General features: G+C 43.2%; 1 protein-coding gene across 2 annotated transcripts in view; it reads left to right on the forward strand.

Moving 5' to 3' along the window:
• The first annotated feature begins 2,096 nt into the window (after positions 1-2,096).
• Positions 2,097-22,387, forward strand: part of UCHL3 (ubiquitin C-terminal hydrolase L3) — a 78,591-nt gene continuing 58,300 nt past the window's right edge. Inside the window, exons 1-2 of one of the 2 annotated variants that reach the window (XM_038386687.2) lie at positions 2,097-2,392; positions 2,648-2,659. In XM_038386687.2, the coding sequence (XP_038242615.1) occupies positions 2,351-2,392; positions 2,648-2,659 (54 nt within the window). In that variant the 5' untranslated portion in view covers positions 2,097-2,350. The remainder of the gene's footprint in view (positions 2,393-2,647; positions 2,660-22,387) is intronic. The other variant, XM_038386688.2, reaches the window with a different exon arrangement.

Below are 22,387 nucleotides of genomic sequence, written 5' to 3' on the forward strand. Positions count from 1 at the left end.
ATATGCGGAAGACCTACCCCAATTCAGTACAGTATTCCCAAAACCAAGATTGGTCAGAACCCTGGTTATCTCCTCGCCCCCATCTGTCTAATATATGGAATAATCTGACATCAGATATTCCTCGTGATGCAGGTTTTATAGGTGTTCTATTTTCAGTTTGCTTTTAACATTACCATATTACCATGATCTCAAAATAATGAATTTGAGATGATTTGTTCATATTGAAAATGAACTGATTAGTAAAACTGTAAAAGACTGGCGGTGCTGGTTAATCTATACCCCACAGTTTTGCATCATATAAAACAGTCCTAGGTTTGCAATTGTGCAACATTATGTACTTGTTTATTGTTATTAATAAGAAGCACTATACATTTGAGTCAGGTTCCTGTTTGGTCTTGCCCTCTCCTTTCCCAATGATATAATTATTTGTGTTTATGTTATATGAATGTGGAGATTACACACCTCCATAATCTCATGGTTATCAAAACACCTGCATTGTGCAATTCACTAAGGTTCTCTCATCATTCATTTTAAACCCATTTGGTCATTGGCTCAGATGGCTGATGAATTGTCACTTTCCACATATTTAGTTCAGAATTCTTTATTCTGCCTGTGTCTAGAAGTCCTGAGTCCTCTGAAGTTTGTTATCCACTCTTGATGAGTGAGAAGGATGAAATCACTTGTTCTGGAGTCAGAAAGAACCCCAAGTAGATGCTCTGCTCTCTTTGGCAGAGGGAGAATGGGATGTGAGTTTTTGCTGATGCTTCCTGTTGCCGAGGGAAGCAAGTGAAGACGTGTCCTTGTCTTGATTCTTCCTTTTTATTTCCCTCTCACAAGACTAACAAGACTGGGAAGAAGCTCTCTGTCTACCTTCCTGCCATAGCCATCCACTTCATTTGATCCTACTATTTTTGTGTACTAGATATCACCTTTGAATTTGAAGTCAATGGGATTAATTCAGTGAATAAAATTAAGCATGTGTGTAAATCTTGGAAAGATCAAGGTGTAAAATAACAAAATAAAACAAAACAAAAAGGGAAAGGTATGTACCACGGGTAAGCAGAGAGATGACAGATTCATGATATGCTTTGTTCTATGTGTTTATTTTTAATATGTAAGTATGTTTTATTTCTGTTACAAACACTTAGTGATAGGTTTTTGGGGTGAACACTCAGGTTGAAGATCAGGGAGAGTTCAAATAAGAAAGGGATCTGTGAGTATAGCTGTGTGGTTCTGTGAGGGCATCAGTCACTGTGGTTTCAGAGTAGCAGCCGTGTTAGTCTGTATTCGCAAAAAGAAAAGGAGTACTTGTGGCACCTTAGAGACTAACACATTTATTAGAGCATAAGCTTTCATGAGCTACAGCTCACTTCATCGGATGCGTTCAGTGGAAAATACAGTGTGGAGATTTATATACACACACAGAGAACATGAAACAATGGGTTTATCATACACACTCACTGGGGTCTATGTGTATGGATGTCTGTGGCGGTCATTCTCCGGAGTGCTTGTATGGAAGGCGTCAATCACTGGGGTGGTTCTGTGGAGGTGTCAGTCATAAGGTCTCTGCGTGTAGCAATGTGTGTGGTGGTGAGGGTGTCAGTCAGTGGGGTCTCTGTATCTGAATGTAAGTCGGTTGGGGGGCGTGTCAGTCTCTGGGGTCTGTGTGTGGTTGAATGTATGTAGTTCTGGGGGTGTCAGTGTATCAGTCTCTGGGGTGACGGTGGGGGGTGTCCGTCTCTGGGTCTGTGTATGCGTGGGGTGGAGCGGGAGGAGGCTGTGAGGGGTTGCCTGTCTGTCTCCCCGCTGCGGGCTGCGCTGGGGTTGGGGTGCTTTGCAGGGTCACCGCGCCACCTGCCCGCGATTAACGCCGCTCGCTGGGGCCCTCAGCTTCGCTGCCCTTGCTGAGCCTGGCCGAGGGGAGCCGGCTGCTGCGGCGGGACAGAGCAGAGCCCTTCAGAGGCCACGGCCCGCCCCCGCCGGCGTCGCGCACCGCCAGCGGGGCAGGACGGGCGGGCAGACTCCGGCCGCGGCCCCGCCCCTGCCTGGGCGGGAGAGTCCATGTGCCGAGAGATGGGGGTGAGGGGGAATGTCTCGGAGAATCTGGTCGGGCAACAAGGCCCTCTCCCCCCCGGCCCGGCCGGCGCAGTGTCCGCCCCTCTCGCCGGGCAGAGGCCCGGGGCCGGCGCCGCCCACTCCGGAGCCGGGGGAGGAGGCTGATGTTTTCCTTCCCCGCTCGCTGTGGTGCGGTCCTGGGGCGGGGCGGGGCGGGGCGGGGCGGCGGGCGCGTGAGCTGCTGTCAGTCCCTGGTCCTGCAGCTCCGCAGAAGGAAGCGCCCAGAGCCCGCAGCATGGAGCCGCACCGCTGGCTGCCCCTGGAGGCCAATCCCGACGTGAGTGCTTGAGGCGGGGGGAAGGGGAGTGTAGGGAGAAGGGGGCGGAGCTGGGGGAAGTGACCGGGAGACAATAGGGGGAGAGGGCTACGGGGTCGGGGGGCTATGGGCGAGGGAGGAGACGATGAGTGGGGTGGGGGTCTGGGGCTATGGGGAGGGGGTGATTACCGGGCACCGGGGGGGCTTTGGTGGCTGTAGCTGGGCTGGTGTGGCAACTTACTCTCTTTTTTTTTTTTTTTCCTGTTTTCTTTTCAGGTCATTAACCAGGTGAGCAGCTTTGTTTCATATAATAACCAGCCCCTTCCCCCTCCACCACTCCCTTTACCATCACACCCAACTGCTCTCGCTTCCCTGTAATTAAGGGACCATACCCCCTTCGCTACCCCAACAATGCCTCTTTTACCTCCACGCCCTTTTCATAGGGCCTCCCATAGCCCATTTGAGTTTCTGAAGAAGTGCAAACGTTTTTTTTTTCTGTGTGACAGTCCTAAGAGTGCAAAAAAGATGGGTTTTTTTAAAATGTGGAAGAAGTGAATTAATTACGAGGGTGTTTCCCACTGTTTATACATCAGTGTACATATTTTTGGGTCCTAATTCTGGGCTTGGTTGGATGTGCACTTCTGTACTCGTGTAGAGTCCAAGAGCTCACCCATGCAGATCCAATTGCAGAACTGGAGACATAGTCATGTTTTGCTCTGAAAAATGTATGTGAAAATAGCATTATTTAAAACAATGTATCTGTACCTTGCTTCTTATTCAGTCATATTGGCTCATTTTAGTGTCAGAAATAAGTTTTTGGTTCGTTTTTTTTACTCTGGTTTCCTTGTAGAACCAGCACAGTTAAAGTGAGCTCTGTTCTACCTCATGCATCACTAGAAAGACTGGTTTCATAGTAGCAGCCGTGTTAGTCTGTATTCGCAAAAAGAAAAGGAGTACTTGTGTTCCCTGGCTCCGATGAAGTGAGCTGTAGCTCACGAAAGCTTATGCTCTAATAAATTTGTTAGTCTCTAAAGTGCCACAAGTACTCCTTTTCTTTTTTAGAAAGACTGGCTATGTTCTGTTTTTAGGGCCACCTATATAGCCCTTAGTTACAGCTGTGAATTCCTTAATAAAAGCAATAGTCTTGGCAAAGGCATCATTTGGTCTGTGTACATCTTTCGCTACTAATGATGGTGTTTGAGCCAGAAAACATAGCTTGACTTTTTCAGAGCAGAATCACATTTTTAAAATAGCGGGATGCTGAAGTACTATTACTCTGTGAAATAATCCATTGTGTGCCCTGAGCTGATCATGTACCTTGCTCTTTATGTGTGTAGAATGTTTGTTTATTTTAAGAAATTCCATGATAATGAAGTTAATTTGTTGGAAGATGCACGACAGGGAAGGTGGCTACTAGATCATTTTTTCAGGTTATTTCCACGTACCCTATTAAGCAGTGTAATTCAGCAGTTTCCATGCCAATGCGATGACTTGACAAAATTAAAAATAATTTTAATCTAAAATGTCTGAGACTGTACCACATGTTCTCTGCTTTTCCCCCTATGCTTCTGGAATCTTACAACTAAGTTTTTATTTCAGGTTTTGTAATATATAAACTGGATAGCTGGACTGAATAGTCCTTTTGACATACAAGTTAAGTGTCTGGTTACTTTCCAGTGAGAAAGAAAAAGGTGAAAATAAGATGAGAAGCTTCAAGTTTATTAATTTTTAACAACTCATAACTATAGTAATTAGAAGCAAAAGAGAAACTTAACATGGTATAGCTTGGGACTAGCTAGCAGTGATAGGATGAAACTGAGGGAAAATTTAATGACATTTTGAAAAATGTCAGAATTATGCCATCTTGTATTAAACACTTAATTTGTCTTTTGCACATTTTAAAAAAACTAGCAATGTCTAAAATGAATTTCTTCCATGTGAAGACTAACTAATGGAGATGCCTGTTTTCCTTTGTAATCAACGGAAGAGCACTCAACTGGAACTCTTTTAGGAGTGTCAACATTTTAAAATATTGGTGGTATACATAGCTTTGTTTTAAACTACTTCATAGGCAGGGGAGATCTATGAGCTGTGGATGATGATGGAGGATACATACTTCCCACTTGAAGTGCTCCTCTCCTTTCTCTTAGCTGAGAAGGGAGGTTTACTTGCCATTCAGCTGCTCTTTATTCTAATTGAAACAGAAATTCATTAAGTAGGAGGAATAACAAAAACAAGGTACAACTCGAATGTGCCAATCCTATCTTGCATTATTAATGTTGTTAGCTTGTTTTCAGGACTCCTGCTAGATAGATTTCCTTTATTTTTGATGAGTTTTGAGTTAGAATAAGGTGAGAAGGGGGAAAGAAAACTTTCTTTTCAGTATCGGAGTAGCAGCCGTGTTAGTCTGTATCCACAAAAAGAAAAGGAGTACTTGTAGCACCTTAGAAGCTAACAAATTTATTAGAGCATAAGCTTTCGTGAGCTATCATCGGATGCATTCAGTGGAAAACACAGTGGAGAGATTTATATACATAGAGAACATGAAACAATGGGTGTTACCATACACACATAACAAGAGTGATCACTTAAGGTGAGCTATTACCAGCAGGAAAGCGGGGTGGGGGGAAATATGGGGAAATAGTTTTACTTTGTGTAATGACCTATCCACTCCCAGTCTTTATTCAAACCTAAGTTAATTGTATCCAGTTTGCAAATTAATTCCAATTCAGCAGTCTCTTGTTGGAGTCTGTTTTTTGAAGTTTTTTTGTTGAAGAATTGCCACTTTTAGGTCTGTAATCGAGTGACCAGAGAGATTGAAGTGTTTTTGAATGTTATAATTCTTGACGTCTGATTTGTGTCCATTTATTCTTTTACGTAGAGACTGTCCAGTTTGGCCAATGTACAGGGCAGAGGGGCATTGCTGGCATGTGATGGTATATATCACATTGGTAGATGTGCAGGTGAACGAGCCTCTGATAGTGTGGCTGATGTGATTAGGCCCTATGATGGTGTCCCCTGAATAGATATGTGGACAGAGTTGGCAACGGGCTTTGTTGCAAGGATAGGTTCCTGGGTTAGTAGTTCTGTTGTGTAGTGTGTGGGATGTACTGGCCACCGCTTCTAGCAGCTCCCATTGGCCTGGAGCAGCGAACTGCAGCCACTGGGAGCCGCTATCTGCCAAACCTGCGGACACGGCAGGTAAACAAACCGGCCTGGCCCGCCAGGGGCTTTCCCTGCACAAGTGGTGGAACAAGTTTGGGAACGACTGACCTAAAGAATAAAGTGTGCTTGCGTAGGAAGTGCTGCATAGTAACTTTGTATCTCTGAAGAGACAGCAAGCAGGAGTCCTTAGGCAACCTGTTTGTGCTGGGAATTATACAGTGAAGGCAGGGAACTGTGCAGCCTGGGAATACCATGCTAAGAAGGCAGAGAGACATGGGTCTCCACCCAGAAAGGCAATGGCTGGGGAGCTGGAAAGTGGGAGTGGGTGTCCTTTCTGAACCACTGAGGGCAAATACAGGTACAATTGTCCTGAACTGTGGCAGGGGATTTAAGTCTTCAAATATCTAAAGCTTGTTGTAAAGAGGATGGTGATTTAATTGTTCCGAGTGTTCACCAAGCATAGGACAAGAAGTAATCAGCTTAATTTGCAGCAACAGAGGGTTAGGTTTAGATATTCTGAAAACTTTCTAACAAGGAAAGTTAAGCACAGGAACAGGTTATCTAGGGATGTGGTAGAATCCTTGTAATTAGAGGAGTTAAGAACGGGGAGGACTAGGTATGCTTAATCCTGCCTGAGCGGTGAGGTCGGGGGGATGAATACACTAGGTGACCAGTTCCCCTTGGGGTGCCACCTGGAACTGGGTATCACTGAGCCGCTCCTCCCTCCCCCAGTTCACCAGTCTGGGCTCCCTCTCACCCTGTGTTGCTGTGATAAGTTGTCAAGCTCTCCAAGCTTGCTCTTTCACCGGTATAAACACCAGTAGGGACGCACCCAGCTGCCGTACTTACAGGCTGCTGTGATCAGCTCTGCAGAGGGAGGCTACAGCTAAGGAACTGCCCAGCTGCTCAAGAGCACACTCCGCCCCGGAGTGTAAACCCAAAATTACATGGTCTTGCACTGCACAGAGACCTGTACAGTGTAAGCTCATGAAATTTGCCTCTTCCCTCAATGTGGAAAGGAAATGTACAACAGCTCTCTGCCCCAAGTTATGACTCCCACACACTGGTTTGTGATAAAGCAAAACCAAATTTATTGGCTACAAAGGATAGATTTTAAGTTATAAGGGATAGCAAACATATCAAAGCATATTACCTAGCAAATAAACAAAAATGCAGTTTAGGCTTAATATAACTAAAGAGATTGGATCGGAGTAGCAAATTCTCTCCCTAATTATTGGTTCAAGGAGGCTGCAGACTCTTAAGGGGAAAGCTGCACTTGCTTGCATCTTAAAAAATCCAGGTGTTCCTTTCACAGGCTAAAATTCCCTGTTAGCCTGAATCCAGCACTTTCTCTCAGTTCAGTCCTTGTTCCTCAGGTGTTTCGAAGAGTCTTTTTGGGGTGGTGAGTCAGTGAAGAACCACGATGATGGCACTCTCCTGTCTTAAATAGCTTTTGCATAGGGCGGGAACCCTTTGTCTCTAAGCATGGCTCCCATGCCTTTCAGTGCTAAAAACACTGGTATTCCAAGGTAGAGTCCAGTACCATGTGATCTGGTCACGTGCCCCTGTAGTGTCATAGCAGCCATGACTCTGAGGCTGTTTGTAGCATCCTCAGAAAGGCTCTCTGGTGGGAAATTAGCTTCTTCTGTGACCTATTGTTCTCCCTAATAGTCCATTGACTTGAATGGGCCCTTGCCAGCCAGCCAGCCAGCCAGTAATGTGATATACAGAGCGTGACAGTCTTTTACCTAGTGGGCATTCCCCAGGTGTAAACACATTTGTAATAGATATTTAGACAATATTCCGAACTTCAGATACAAAAATGATACATGTATACAAGTAGGATAATCATATTCAGTAAATCATAATCTTTTCCATGATATCTCAGATTCCTTATTTTGCACAAAATACATCATAATTATTCCATACTTATATCACAATAATATTACTATGAAAAATATGGGGTGTAATGTCACAGTGACCTCTTAAGGTCCCTTCCAGACATCAGTTCATGGAAATTTAGGGATCTTATTCTAAACTATTGCTATCACCACCAGAAATAAAATGTTAGAAAACCTACAGCTCTTGGATGAAAACAGCTGGCTCAAGCTGAACCCAGGCAAGATGGAAGTGATGCTGTCTAGAAAGGGAAAAAAGTTATCGTCACCTTCCATTGAAGACATGCAGCCCCTATTCATCAAAGTGGTGTGAATGCTAAAGTTCCTGTTTGACTCCTTTCTAAATTTGGATGAGTAGGTAGTATTGGTATCAAAAGTTCTTTCTTTTACCTACAGCTTGCCAGGAAACTTTGCCTGTTCTTTACAGACAGTGACATGGCCACAGTGATCCATAAGTTTGGGACATCCAGGCTGGATTATTGTAATTCTTTGCATCTGAAGCTGAGTGTATATGATATGCAGACGACGGCTGATACGCAATACAGCTACCTTTCTTATCATAGAATATTAGGGTTGGAAGAGACCTCATGAAGTCATCTAGTCCAATCCCCTGCTCATAGCAGGACCAACACCAACTAAATCATTCCAACTAAGGCTTTATCAAGCCAGGTCTTAAAAACCTCTAAGGATGGAGATTCCACCACCTCCCTAAGTAACCCATTCTAGTGTTTCAGCACCCTCCTAGTGAAATAATGTTTCCTAATACCCAATCTAGACCTCCCCCACTGCAACTTGAGACCATTGCTTCTTGTTCTGTCATCTACCACCACTGAGAACACCCTACCTCCATCCTCTTTGGAACCCCCCTTCAGGTAATTGAAGGCTGCTATCAAATCCCCCCTCACTCCTCTCTTCTGCAGACTAAATAACCTCAGTCTCTCCTCGTAAGTCATGTTCCCCAGCCCCCTAATCATATCTGTTGCCCTCTGCTGGACTTTCTCCAATTTGTCCACATCCCTTCAGTAGTCGGGGGACCAAAACTGGATGCAATACTCTAGGTGTGGCCTCACCAGTGCCGAATAGAGGGGAATAATCATGTCCCTCAATCTGCTGGCAATGCTCCTACTAATACAGCCCAATGTGCTGTTGGCTTTCTTGGCAACAAGGGGACGCTGCTGACTCATATCCAGCTTCTCATCCATTGTAATCCCCAGGTCCTCTTCCCCAGCCTGTAGCGGTGCATGGGATTCTTCCTTCCTAAGTGGAGAACTCTGCACTTGTCCTTGTTGAACCTCATCAGATTTCTTTTGGCCCAATCCTCCAGTTTGTCTTCTCCGTGTTCTAGGCTTCTGTGACCATGTGATGCTTATGTTCACTGGCTTTCAGTCAGTTTCCAATGTCGGTTGAAGGCCTTACTTCTAATTTTCAAAGCAGTCAGTGGGTCAAGCGCCACTGCTTTAAAGACTGAATTCCTGTTTATGAACCACTGCACAAGCTGTGCTCCTCTGGGACATTACAGATCACAAAGCCCCAAATCAAGTTCATGGGAGTTGGGGACAAAGTATTTGTGATTGAGGGGATCCAGTTATAGAACAAATGGAGAGTTGATCAGACAAATTCAGGGTCTGAGCATCTTTAGGAAATGCTTTATTTGCTTTAGAAAACCCTCCCTTGTGAAAAAGGTCTTTCCACCATAAAAATGATTATTGCAGCACTGACTCTACAGACCCAATAAGCCCCTAAAAAAATAAAAAAGATAAAAACAAAAAACCCTACCCCATTTAGAGATTCTTATCCCAAAAGGAGTGCCAGAGACTCCATGAAGTTTCACTAGAGATTTGGTTATTGCTATGATTTTACATGGAAGAAACTCTTATACTACAGTGATGGGTGACAGTATAAAATCTTAAGAAATATAGATAAATACACATCTTAATATTTACATTGATGTGCTTCTGAAGGTATTAAATGTTTTTTTAGAAAAACAAAAAAACTTTACCCAAACTCTACATTAAATAAGAATAATTCTCATTTGGTTTTTGTAAACCTCTTCAAATTTCCTACATTTCTTCTCCCACACCCTCCTGTCCTCAGAAACACTTTGTAAGATGTATCCTTCTTGTGCAGTTGGGTTACTGTATTTATCAAATAAACCCCTTATAATAACTTAACCATTCGTATACCACTTTCTTAACTTAAGCTCTTGACTGCTTCCCTAATAGATGCCAACAAAAAAAGTATTGGTGTATCTCTTAGATACTTATACTATAGTATTTATGTGCCGTACAACCTTAAATGCATTTATTTTTAGAATACCCCTTTGAGGTAGGAACGTACTGCTAACCCCATTTTACAGATGGAGAACTGAGGTAATGAGGCTGAGGGTCAGATTTTTTTAAGGTACTTAATTGGCTAAAGATGCAAATAAACATCTAGTGGGATTTTTCAAGTGACTTGCCCAAGGTCACATGGGAAGTCTGTTGTAGAGCAGGGATTTAAACCTGGGTCTCCTGAGTTTGAGGCAGCACCTTTACTGTTGGACTATTCTTTGTCTACCCCTGAATTATCCTTCCTCTAGATCTGTCTGTAGGAGTGGAGGAGGCAGAACAAATTCCAATAGCTGGAAATTGAAGCTAGACCAATTCAGACTGGAAATAAAGCACAAATTGTTTTAACTAGATGTTCATAATGGTTCCTTCCTCTACTGTCACTTTAAGTTTCTGAAGGTGACTATTTCACAACCCCTCACAGTTTGTGGCACAGTTTAGAATGAATCTTTTAGGAAACTGATCCATCTGAAGTAATTGAAATGTTAACTGATTCTGCTAAGTATGAATTCATTTGCCTTTGAAGCTTCTGCAGTAATGTAGCAGTAGTCTCTCCTGCATGCTTAACATTCTGGCTTTTGTTCTGCTTTTTTTTTTTTTTTTTTGCTTTCACTTACCTTTTGTTTCTATTTCCTTGTTTCCACTTAGTTGTTCAACAGTCTGTCTTACAGATATGATTACGCTAAAACAGTCTGACTCATACAAAACTAGCACTCATCTTAGTGAATAGTATTCAGTATAATGAAAAACCAGTGTCTCCCGGTACAAACAAGTGAGACTGCTTACTGTACCAGATTACAGATCTTAGCAAGGCGGAGAAGATGATATTTTTTACTGCTCTAAATTTCTTGGATGAAAGGAGCTGTAGGTGCTGCATGTTTTTATAGTACATGGAAAAATAACACACAGCCCGTTGACCGCTTATTTGGAAAGGTAAGCTGAACAGCACCAGGTCCATTATATGTGATGGTCTAGATTATTGAGACAGCCCTTCTGTGCTTGACAGAAGGGTGGTGGTGAGGAATATATGGGTTTACATTAACTTTATGCCCTAATCTTCAATCTTGGAGTCATCATGCCAGTCCCAAAACTCAGTATAGAGCAGTCTCAGGGCAGCTGTAATTTATGCTAATTGGTAACAGCCTTAAAGTGTTGTTACAACTGCCAGGGATTAGCTGGACATAGAACCTCCCTAGCCCCAACTCCTGTGCTGGTGAAGGAGAGCGAGAAGGAGCCATTTTGCTGGGTCTGCTTGCTAGTGATTTCCTCCACATTGAGAATCTGTAGATTAGGTTGTTAAACCAATAAAATAAAAAACAGCAGGATCTTATTAGAGGGGATAAGACAAAATGTCACATTTATTGTGAATACAAAACGAATCATAGTAGGCAGTCAGTTACAGCTATAACATTTCATTCAGTTTCACATTCATTCACATGTTCGTGTACACACACACACACACACACACACACACACACACACACACACACACACAGGACGACCCATCACTCTCACAGATCTTGGGAGACAGACCAGTCCTTGCTTACAGACAGCCCCGCAATCTGAAGCAAATACTCACCAGCAACCACATAACAGAACCACTAACCCAGGAACCTATCCTTGCAACAAAGCCCGTTGCCAACTCTGTCCACATATCTATTCAGGGGATACCATCATAGGGCCTAATCACATCAGCCACACTATCAGAGGCTCGTTCACCTGCGCATCTACCAATGTGATATATGCCATCATGTGCCAGCAATGCCCCTCTGCCCTGTACATTGGCCAAACTGGACAGTCTCTACGTAAAAGAATGAATGGACACAAATCAGACGTCAAGAATTATAACATTGAAAAACCAGTTGGAGAACACTTCAATCTCTCTGGTCACTCGATTACAGACCTAAGAGTGGCTGTCCTTCAACAAAAAAAACTTCCCACCCCACCCCCCACTGTTCCTCAGATATTCTTGTTAACTGCTGGAATTAGCCTACCTTGCTTTTTTCAGAGTAGCAACCGTGTTAGTCTGTATTCGCAAAAAGAAAAGGAGTACTTGTGGCACCTTAGAGACTAACAAATTTATTAGAGCATAAGCTTTCGTGAGCTACAGCTCACTTCATCTACCTTGCTTGTCACCATGAAAGGTTTTCCTCCTTCCCCCCCCCCCGCTGCTGGTGATGGCTTATCTTAAGTGATCACTCTCCTTACAGTGTGTATGATAAACCCATTGTTTCATGTTCTCTGTGTGTGTGTATATAAATCTCCCTTCTGGTTTTTCCACCAAATGCATCCGATGAAGTGAGCTGTAGCTCACGAAAGCTTATGCTCTAATAAATTTGTTAGTCTCTAAGGTGCCACAAGTACTCCTTTTCTTTTTGCGAATACAGACTAACACAGCTGCTACTCTGAAACAGGTTCTGCAGCTACTGTATAGTTATCAGTTCTGAATGTAGCTTGAGTTCGTGTCTTGGGTTCATAGCTTGTGCCCAGGAAAGCTAAGGGCACAAGGAAGAGCTGGGTCTCTGTTGGGCATGCACCGATGCCCTTTCATGTTGGCAGCAGAATGTTGCCCTTCAAAGTCTTCCATCTCACCCATCATTTTTTGTAGGCTTTAGTTTGAATCCAGAGTCTATGGATCTGGCTGTGTCACGCTGCCTCTGGGTTCGGTGTGATTGATCACCCGTCAGTTGCAGACATGACTTTCAGCCTAGGATCTGACTTTGATGTTTCTTCAATTGTACTTTTGCTCTTTTCTTTTGAGGGTGGACTCCTCTTACTTTGTCAGGGCTATTGTCTGTATTTTCAGCCCTTCAGTGTTTATACTTTATTTCATCAGGACACGCTAGGGCTGAAGGTTGAGTCCATCATCCATAGATACCTCATTCACACATCTCAACAAAAAAGAAAAGGAGTACTTGTGGCACCTTAGAGACTAACAAATTTATTTGAGCATAAGCTTTCGTGAGCTACAGCTCACTTCATCGGATGCATTCGGTGAAAAATACAGTGGGGAGATTTATATACACTAGGCTTTATCATACAGACTGTAAGGAGAGTGATCACTTAAGATAAGCCATCACCAGCAGCAGGGTGGGAAAGGAGGAAAACCTTTCATGGTGACAAGCAAGGTAGGCCATTTCCAGTAGTTAACAAGAACATCTGAGGCACAGTGGGGGTGGGGTGGGGGAGGAGAAATAACATGGGGAAATAGTTTTATTTTGTGTAATGACTCATCCATTCCCAGTCTCTATTCAAGCCTAAATTAATTATATCCAGTTTGCAAATTAATTCCAATTCAGCAGTCTCTCGTTGGAGTCTGTTTCTGAAGTTTTTTTTGTTGGACAGCCACCCTCAGGTCTGTAATCAAGTGACTGGAGAGATTGAAGTGTTCTCCGACTGGTTTTTGAATGTTATAAGTCTTTGTCTGATTTGTGTCCATTTATTCTTTTACGTTGGCCTGTTGCCAACTCTGTCCACATATCTATTCGGGGACATCATCATATAGCGTGGCCTAATCACATCAGCCACGCTATCAGAGGCTCGTTCACCTGCGCATCTACCAATGTGATATATGCCATCGTGCCAACAATGCCCCTCTGCCATGTACATTGGTCAAACTGGACAGTCTCTACATAAAAGAATAAATGGAGACAAATCAGACGTCAAGAATTATAACATTAAAAACCCAGTCAGAGAACACTTCAATCTCTCCGGTCACACGATTACAGACCTGAGAGTGGCTATCCTTCAACAAAAAAACTTCAAAAACAGACTCCAAGGAGAGACTGCTGAATTGGAATTAATTTGCAAACTGGATACAATTAACTTAGGCTTGAATAGAGACTGGGAGTGGATTGGTCATTACATAAAGTAAAACTATTTCCCCATGTTATTTCTCCCCCCCACCCCACCCCCTACTATTCCTCAGATGTTCTTGTTAACTGCTGGAAATGGCCCACTTGATTATCTGCACAAAAGGCTTTCCTCCTTTTCCCCCCTCCTTCATGCTGGTAATAGCTCACCTTACCTGATCACTCTTCTTACAGTGTGTATGATAAAACCCATTGTTTCATGTTCTCTGTGTGTGTATATAAATCTCCCCACTGTATTTTCCACCGAATGCATCCGATGAAGTGAGCTGTAGCTCATGAAAGCTTATGCTCAAATAAATGTGTTGGTCTCTAAGGTGCCACAAGTACTCCTTTTCTTTTTTGCGAATACAGACTAACAGGGCTGCTACTCTGAAACACATCTAAACTAAACTAATAAGATTACAGCAGGGTTTTGCAAAAATGAAGGTTGCAGCAAGCTTTTACAAAATGAAGAGAGCATTTTATAATGTAGTTTGGCACAAGTTAAAATGGAGTTTGAGTTACAAATGGACAAGTGTAAGGAATGGCAAACTGAGCAGAAGTTACAATGTTGAAACAATGTAAGTTTCAGCGATTTAAGCAGCAGTTGGATTGAAAGTGAAACTCAATTAGCCAGTTGTTGGGGTAACCGGTTTTATGAATGAATGTTTCATTCATAAAACTTTACTTATGAAGTTATATTAATAAAGTGAACAATTAAAAACAATTTCATTTATCAGTTCTACAAGGTCACCTTTCCATTGGCTTGGTGCAACGCCATAAAACAGGCAGAATGTGGGCCAGGATCTGGTGCAGTGTAGCTGCACATCAGCATATTGAATATTAATTGTGAATCTTGCTGGACGTATATTCCAGAAGTAGCTCTTCAATTGCGAAGAGACAGGGATTTGGTATCTCTTTAAAGAGCAGTGCTCCTTCCAGTTGTCAGTTTTATCACTGAGTAGAAGTATGAGTATTGTGAAAACCTTTCCGTTTGTTGATGCAAGTGAAAAGCTTGCAGTTTTCTCATTGATCCTCCATTGCAATTTTAAATGTACTTTCAATTCTAATTAGGCTATTCTTTGTATACCTTCTCATGAGGTCCTGAAGAATAGTTTTCAAGCACTAAATGTTTTGATACCTCTGAATTCTTAAAAACAGCTTTAAAAAAATTTGGACTATTGGACTAGTCCATTTAGCAGTGAGTTGGTTGCTGGAGAAGGGTAATATTCTTCGAACAAGTTTTACTTGCTTTACCCAGTTGTTGCAATATTAGTTACAACATAGAACTAAAACAGCTGGGCAAAACTTGAAATGATGATGTAGAACTGAAAGGCTCTGTACATCACATTAGCAATCTTTTGAGCCATGAATAATTCATATTATACATCAAATTAAAATATAGATATGTACAGCTGGTATTTCAAACAGCCAGAATAGCCCAGATTCTGCAAAACCTTATTCATGAATAGTTCTTATTGTCTTCAGTGAAATTTGCAGGGTTAGGCACCTAACTTTCTTTTAAGAAGGTTCTTAAGTGATTTTTCTCCCTCCTGTGGCTTTCTAGTGATATCACATTTTAGAGGGGAATTTTAAAATTTTGCTTGGCCCCTGCTGACTAATGGTCATTGAACACCCTCCTGGGAATGGTTTGCCTTTTTTGTATGTCACTAGCTGACTTACAACATATTTCAGTAACAAGCATACAGAAAAATCTCAAACTTGATACACACTAATGATATACATATTTTGACAGAACAAAGGGTTTCAGCAGATCAGGACCTTTCATATGATATCTTATGTGGCATGCTTTGTATGAAATAGATCATAATTATAACTAGTGAATATAACTCGTTCCAGGGTGCTGCTTTGAGGTACAGAGTGCTACCCGGAAAATCCAGAGGTGGATCCACCGCCTCTGAGAGCCCATTAAGACAACAAATGAAAGTGCCTCCACCCAGATCTGAATCTAGGATGCAGAATTTCCCACTTATCAGAATAATGATCTCAGTTGACCCGGGACAAGTGTGTGAGAGAGGTAGAGTAGAGGCCATTCCCTCAAAGGGTCCCATCCCTTCTTCATCCAGTCCCCCATCAAATGTGAGCTGATGTACAAAAGTTTGCATCTCATGAACGCAGGAATAATAGAAGGGGTTCCCTCAGAACAAGGTTTCTTAGGACTTGACTTCATTTTTTTTTTTCATTGTCCAAAACGGTGGGGGTCAGAGCCATCCTGGATCTCAAGTAGCTCAATGAATGGATGAAGAAAATGAGATTGCGTATGGAGACTCTAGCTTTAACATATCTACATGTCCAATAAGAACATGCCATTGCTACAGACTGCTGAGATTTCTGTATGGCATGGCCCAATAGCAGTACCAAATGCTGCCATTTAGTCAGCCCCTAGGGTCTCTACCAAGATGCCTGTGGTAATAGCAAGACTCAGGTCTCAAGGCATTCATCTGTATCCTTTCCGAGATGGCCTGTTGATTAGAGCTCTGACTGCAGACAGTGCCACAGTGTGGATGCTGGATTTGTGATAAACACTAAGAAGAACTCCTTGACTTCCTCCACAAAGGTAGTTCACCTGTGAGTGGAAATTGACACTTCTGTGGCAAAGGGTTACCTATCACTGGACAGATTCCACAATATCTGGAACCTGATATCCATGTTGGTAAAATGCACAAGACCAACGATAATTAAGTAACTACAGCTGCTGGGCCTCCTGATTTTTGTGTATAGGAATCATCCCCTAGTCAAAGTCCCGTATCAGGCATCACCAGGCCTTTCTCTTGAAAGTATGGAACTATTTGCTGAAATATCAGGTACAGGTGCTCAACTCAGACAAGATTCTTATCTGAGGTGAATTCATCTTTCTATACCTCATGGGAGAGCACCCTCCCTTCCTTCTGTCCAAAGCCAAATCACCCAGTAGAAAAGCTGTGGCAAACTTTGGATGTTCAGAGTATTAAAGATCGGTTTCAAGTGCACTAAAATCAACAAGACTGGTTTGTCTCCTTTCATTTGAAGTGCTAAAGGCTCAGGTTATCCAAGCTATCCAGTAACATAGATAGATCAGTGACATAGAGGCATATAAAATGTCAGCTGTGCCTGTTCCACGCAGCATCAAGGCACGCTCCACAAAATCTATGGCAACTTTGTGGGCAGACAGCGGTTGTGCTTCCACTACAAAAGTCTGTAGGACAGCAATATGCTGATCACTTAACACCTTTATTAGATGCTATAAAGTGGACTATCTATCCTCTCCAAAGGCCTCTTTTGGCAGAAAGGTGGTGCAAGTGGTGGTCATTTTGGGCAATTAACTCGAGGAGGTCTTCCCTCTTTCATTCTGTTTTTCTTATTCCTCCTTATGTCTGTCTTATCTTATCTTATGCTTGCTACTTCCCATATATATCAGAATTGGGGAGACACTGAGATGCAGAATGGTAAGTTTCTTACCTGATCATTTCTACTCTGCTAGCAGTGTCTCCCACAATTCTGCCCTCCCTGAATGTCTTCCTAGCCAAGGGATAGTATTTAATTTTGGTAGTTCTGCTTGTAGGCCGGGGTGGGCAAACTTTTTGGCCTGAGGGCCACATCTGGATATGGAAATTGTATGATGGCCATGAATGCTCACAAAATTGGGAGCTGGGGTGCAGGAGGAGGTGAGGGCTCTGGCTAGGGGTGCGGGCTCTGGGGAGGGGCCAGAAATTAGGAGTTCAGGGTGCAGGACGGGGTTCCAGGCTGGGGCAGGGGGTTGGGGTGTGTGTGGGGGGGGGGGGGGTGAGGGCTCCGGCAGGGGGTGCGAGTTCTGGGGTGGGGCTGAATTTGAGGGATTGGGGGTGCAGAAGGGTGCTGGAACTGAGGGGTTGGGGCATGGGAGGGAATCAGGGGTGCAGGCTCCAGGCAGCGCTTACCTCAAGGAGCTCCTGGAAGCAGCGGCATGTCCCTCCTCTGGCTCCTACACAGTGGCATGGCTAGGCGGCTCTGTGTGCTGCCCCATCCCTGCAGCTCCCATTGGCCTCTGTTCCCAGGAAATGGGAGTTGCGGGGGTGGTGCTTGTGGCAGGGGCAGCATGTAGAGCCCCCTGGTTGCCCCTACGTGTAGGAGCCAGAGGGGGGACATCTCGGCTGTTTCAAGGAGCCACGCGGAGCTACAGCACACGCAAAACAGGGTAAGCCCCCGACCCCACTCTCTGGCTGGAGCTCGAGGGCGGATTAAAACATCTGAAGAGCTGGATGTGGCCCCTGGGCTGTAGTTTGCCTGCCCCTGTTGTAGGCCATAGTCTACTGTACATAATTTATGGGTTGGCATTGAAGCTGTTGTCACTAATCATATTGTATGAGTTTGTACACAGCTTTGGAATGAATGATGTGTCATCAGGCTGGAAAAGGGTGTGAGGGTAGCACAGGCTGTGTTACAGCTTTGAACTGTCTCCAGAAACCACAGACAGGAGGAGAATGGCCCATGTGTATTAGAATTGTGGGAGATTCAGCTAGCAGAAAGGAAATTATAATATAAGAAATTTACCATTCTTATCCATCATATTTAAGGTAGTTTAATTATATTTTTAAATTCTGTATTTGCGCATTGAATTCCAATTTCATCCAAATAAAGATTGACAGATTATTAATCTAGTAAATAAAAATACATTATGCATCACTTTCTAACAGAATTAAAATGTAAGAATTAAGAATCTTAAATGTGCATAAACTATATTATTGCTTTAAACATGTGTATAAATACATACTATTTATTTATTTCCTGATTAAATAAAATACCAAATTCAGAGTAGAAGCTAGAGGTAATTGCAAATCAAGTAGTTTAAAATAATGCTTTAAAGATTACCAACCAATGAGAATCACTCTTTCTTTAGGAAAATAACTTAAACATCCAAATGCAAAATAAAACTAAAATTGATGATTTAAACCAAGGCTTGCTGATTGTTGATTTTAATCCATGATTTAAATCAACAATTATTTTAAATAATTTTTACTTTAATCGATCCACTATGTCTAGATTATTTTATACTTCCTTTTAACACTGAATCGGATCTCCACTTAACTTATTATGAGAGTTTTGGCTAACTGTTCTGCACTGTGAGATAGCAACTAAGGAGAATATTGGGAATAAAATGTTTAAAATGGCTAAGTGTCTAAGCTTCCCAAAACAGTGGGTATAAATCACAGCTGTTAAAAGAAAATGTAATAAACTAGAAATGGTTGGAAGTATTTCATTGTTTTTCCTTCCTTATTTCCTCCCATACCTCCTTACAAATAAATGTAGTCTTGTGCACTCTGTTTCTACAAGGGCTAACAATCTCCTTTTATATCTTCAAACGTTGGTAATTGGTACCTTGGGCTTCCTATGATGAAAGACAGCCACCATGCCTTTCATCCAATGCAAGACTAATTTTAATCAGTATTTTAATTGTTTTCTACTTTATTTCAAATTGTGAAGAAAGGACTACAGTAATCAAATACTCATACTTTTTTTGTGTGGGGGGGTACTTTTCAATGTAAACATTCCATCCAACGTCCTTGAGCAGAAAAATCAGGTCAGATTTGAATAAATCTGCATAAGTGTACCTACCTGTTAATTAATGTAAATAAATTTGCATAAATATGTATGTACCCAGTGGGGGCACCGTGCTAGGGAGGAGAGGGCCAAGAGATGTTTTTAATTTTGTCTCCCCCTTCTTTCCTTCTCTACTTGCATTATCATGTCATTCCAAAACACCCCTCAACCCAAAGAAACCAACACAACTCCTCACCTTTAAACAGCTGTGGGGGAAGAGTTCTATGAAGCTTTTCAAAACATCTCCTTGGTGGTCCTCCCAGGCCTGAGTTAGCAGTTTTGGGAGCTACAGCAGGAGTTGCAGAGCTGCATCTGCTCCCCAGCCAGCTCTCAGGACATGAGTTCTCCAGCCTTTCAGCAGGGGAGGGAGAAGCATTAGCCTCCCCATAATATGAGTGACCAGTTTGTCCCTGACCAAGTGCAGGGGCTGTTATTGGCTGCCCTTCCTCTTCTCCTGCATCCTGAGACAGCAGCCAGTTGAATAAGATTTCTTCGTAGATTAGGGGCAGACTTGTAGGAAGGTGTAAAAATCCATAACCTACATGGAAACCATGTAGCCCCTGCATGTGCTAAGGGACAACCACGCAGGTTTGAAAGTTAAATACACTACTTTTCTAGACTGTGGAAGGAGTGTTCTAAGATAGGGCACTGGCTTCTCACAGTGCTTTGCTTAGAATAAAATTAAGGCGGAACAAAGTTGCTATGTTTTATCTGTCATAGTAACAATTGTTTCTATACTGTGATTTGATCAAATTCATGTAGTAATCTCTTTTCATGACATCTAACAAAACTGTCAATCAGAATGGCAAATATTTCAAAATTGTTAGATGGTTGTGTGTAGGTTCTGAAATCCTCCATATTTGAGGAGTAGAAGATAGTTAGTTATTTTAGGCTGTGTCTAAACAACTACTTTTGTTGGTAAAAGTCAGTCAGAGATGTGAAAAAACACTCCTAACTGACACAAATTTCACCAACTAAAGTGCTGGTGTGGACAGTGCTATGTTGGCAGGAAAGGCTCTTAGAATCATAGAATCATAGAATATCAGGGTTGGAAGGGACCCCAGAAGGTCATCTAGTCCAACCCCCTGCTCAAAGCAGGACCAAGTCCCAGTTAAATCATCCCAGCCAGGGCTTTGTCAAGCCTGACCTTAAAAACCTCTAAGGAAGGAGATTCTACCACCTCCCTAGGTAACGCATTCCAGTGTTTCACCACCCTCTTAGTGAAAAAGTTTTTCCTAATATCCAATCTAAACCTCCCCCATTGCAACTTGAGACCATTACTCCTCATTCTGTCATCTGCTACCATTGAGAACAGTCTAGAGCCATCCTCTTTGAAACCCCCTTTCAGGTAGTTGAAAGCAGCTATCAAATCCCCCCTCATTCTTCTCTTCTGCAGACTAAACAATCCCAGCTCCCTCAGCCTCTCCTCATAAGTCATGTGCTCTAGACCCCTAATCATTTTCGTTGCCCTTCGCTGTACTCTTTCCAATTTATCCACATCCTTCTTGTAGTGTGGGGCCCAAAACTGGACACAGTACTCCAGATGAGGCCTCACCAGTGTCGAATAGAGGGGAACGATCACGTCCCTCGATCTGCTCGCTATGCCCCTACTTATACATCCCAAAATGCCATTGGCCTTCTTGGCAACAAGGGCACACTGCTGACTCATATCCAGCTTCTCGTCCACTGTCACCCCTAGGTCCTTTTCCGCAGAACTGCTGCCGAGCCATTCGGTCCCTAGTCTGTAGCGGTGCATTGGATTCTTCCATCCTAAGTGCAGGACCCTGCACTTATCCTTATTGAACCTCATTAGATTTCTTTTGGCCCAATCCTCCAATTTGTCTAGGTCCTTCTGTATCCTATCCCTCCCCTCCAGCGTATCTACCACTCCTCCCAGTTTAGTATCATCCGCAAATTTGCTGAGAGTGCAATCCACACCATCCTCCAGATCATTTATGAAGATATTGAACAAAACGGGCCCCAGGACCGGCCCCTGGGGCACTCCACTTGACACCGGCTGCCAACTAGACATGGAGCCATTGATCACTACCCGTTGAGCCCGACAATCTAGCCAGCTTTCTACCCACCTTATAGTGCATTCATCCAGCCCATACTTCCTTAACTTGCTGACAAGAATGCTGTGGGAGACCGTGTCAAAAGCTTTGCTAAAGTCAAGAAACAATACATCCACTGCTTTCCCTTCATCCACAGAACCAGTAATCTCATCATAAAAGGTGATTAGATTAGTCAGGCATGACCTTCCCTTGGTGAATCCATGCTGACTGTTCCTGATCACTTTCCTCTCCTCTAAGTGCTTCAGGATTGATTCTTTGAGGACCTGCTCCATGATTTTTCCAGGGACTGAGGTGAGGCTGACCGGCCTGTAGTTCCCAGGATCCTCCTTCTTCCCTTTTTTAAAGATGGGCACTACATTAGCCTTTTTCCAGTCATCCGGGACTTCCCCCGTTCGCCACGAGTTTTCAAAGATAATGGCCAAGGGCTCTGCAATCACAGCCGCCAATTCCCTCAGCACTCTCGGATGCAATTCGTCCGGCCCCATGGACTTGTGCACGTCCAGCTTTTCTAAATAGTCCCTAACCACCTCTATCTCTACAGAGGGCTGGCCATCTCTTCCCCATTTTGTGATGCCCAGCACAGCAGTCTGGGAGCTGACCTTGTTAGTGAAAACAGAGGCAAAAAAAGCATTGAGTACATTAGCTTTTTCCACATCCTCTGTCACTAGCTTGCCTCCTTCATTCAGAAAGGGGCCCACACTTTCCTTGGCTTTCTTCTTGTTGCCAACATACCTGAAGAAACCCTTCTTGTTACTCTTGACATCTCTTGCTAGCTGCAGCTCCAGGTGCGATTTGGCCCTCCTGATATCTTTCCTACATGCCCGAGCAATATTTTTATACTCTTCCCTGGTCATATGTCCAACCTTCCACTTCTTGTAAGCTTCTTTTTTATGTTTAAGATCCGCTAGGATTTCACCATTAAGCCAAGCTGGTCGCCTGCCATATTTACTATTCTTTCGACTCATCGGGATGGTTTGTCCCTGTAACCTCAACAGGGATTCCTTGAAATACAGCCAGCTCTCCTGGACTCCCTTCCCTTTCATGTTAGTCCCCCAGGGGATCCTGGCCATCTGTTCCCTGAGGGAGTCAAAGTCTGCTTTCCTCAAGTCTTTTTCTGACATAG

The sequence above is a fragment of the Dermochelys coriacea genome, chromosome 1 (genome assembly GCF_009764565.3).
Source record: "Dermochelys coriacea isolate rDerCor1 chromosome 1, rDerCor1.pri.v4, whole genome shotgun sequence".
Taxonomy (NCBI): Eukaryota; Metazoa; Chordata; order Testudines; family Dermochelyidae; genus Dermochelys; species Dermochelys coriacea.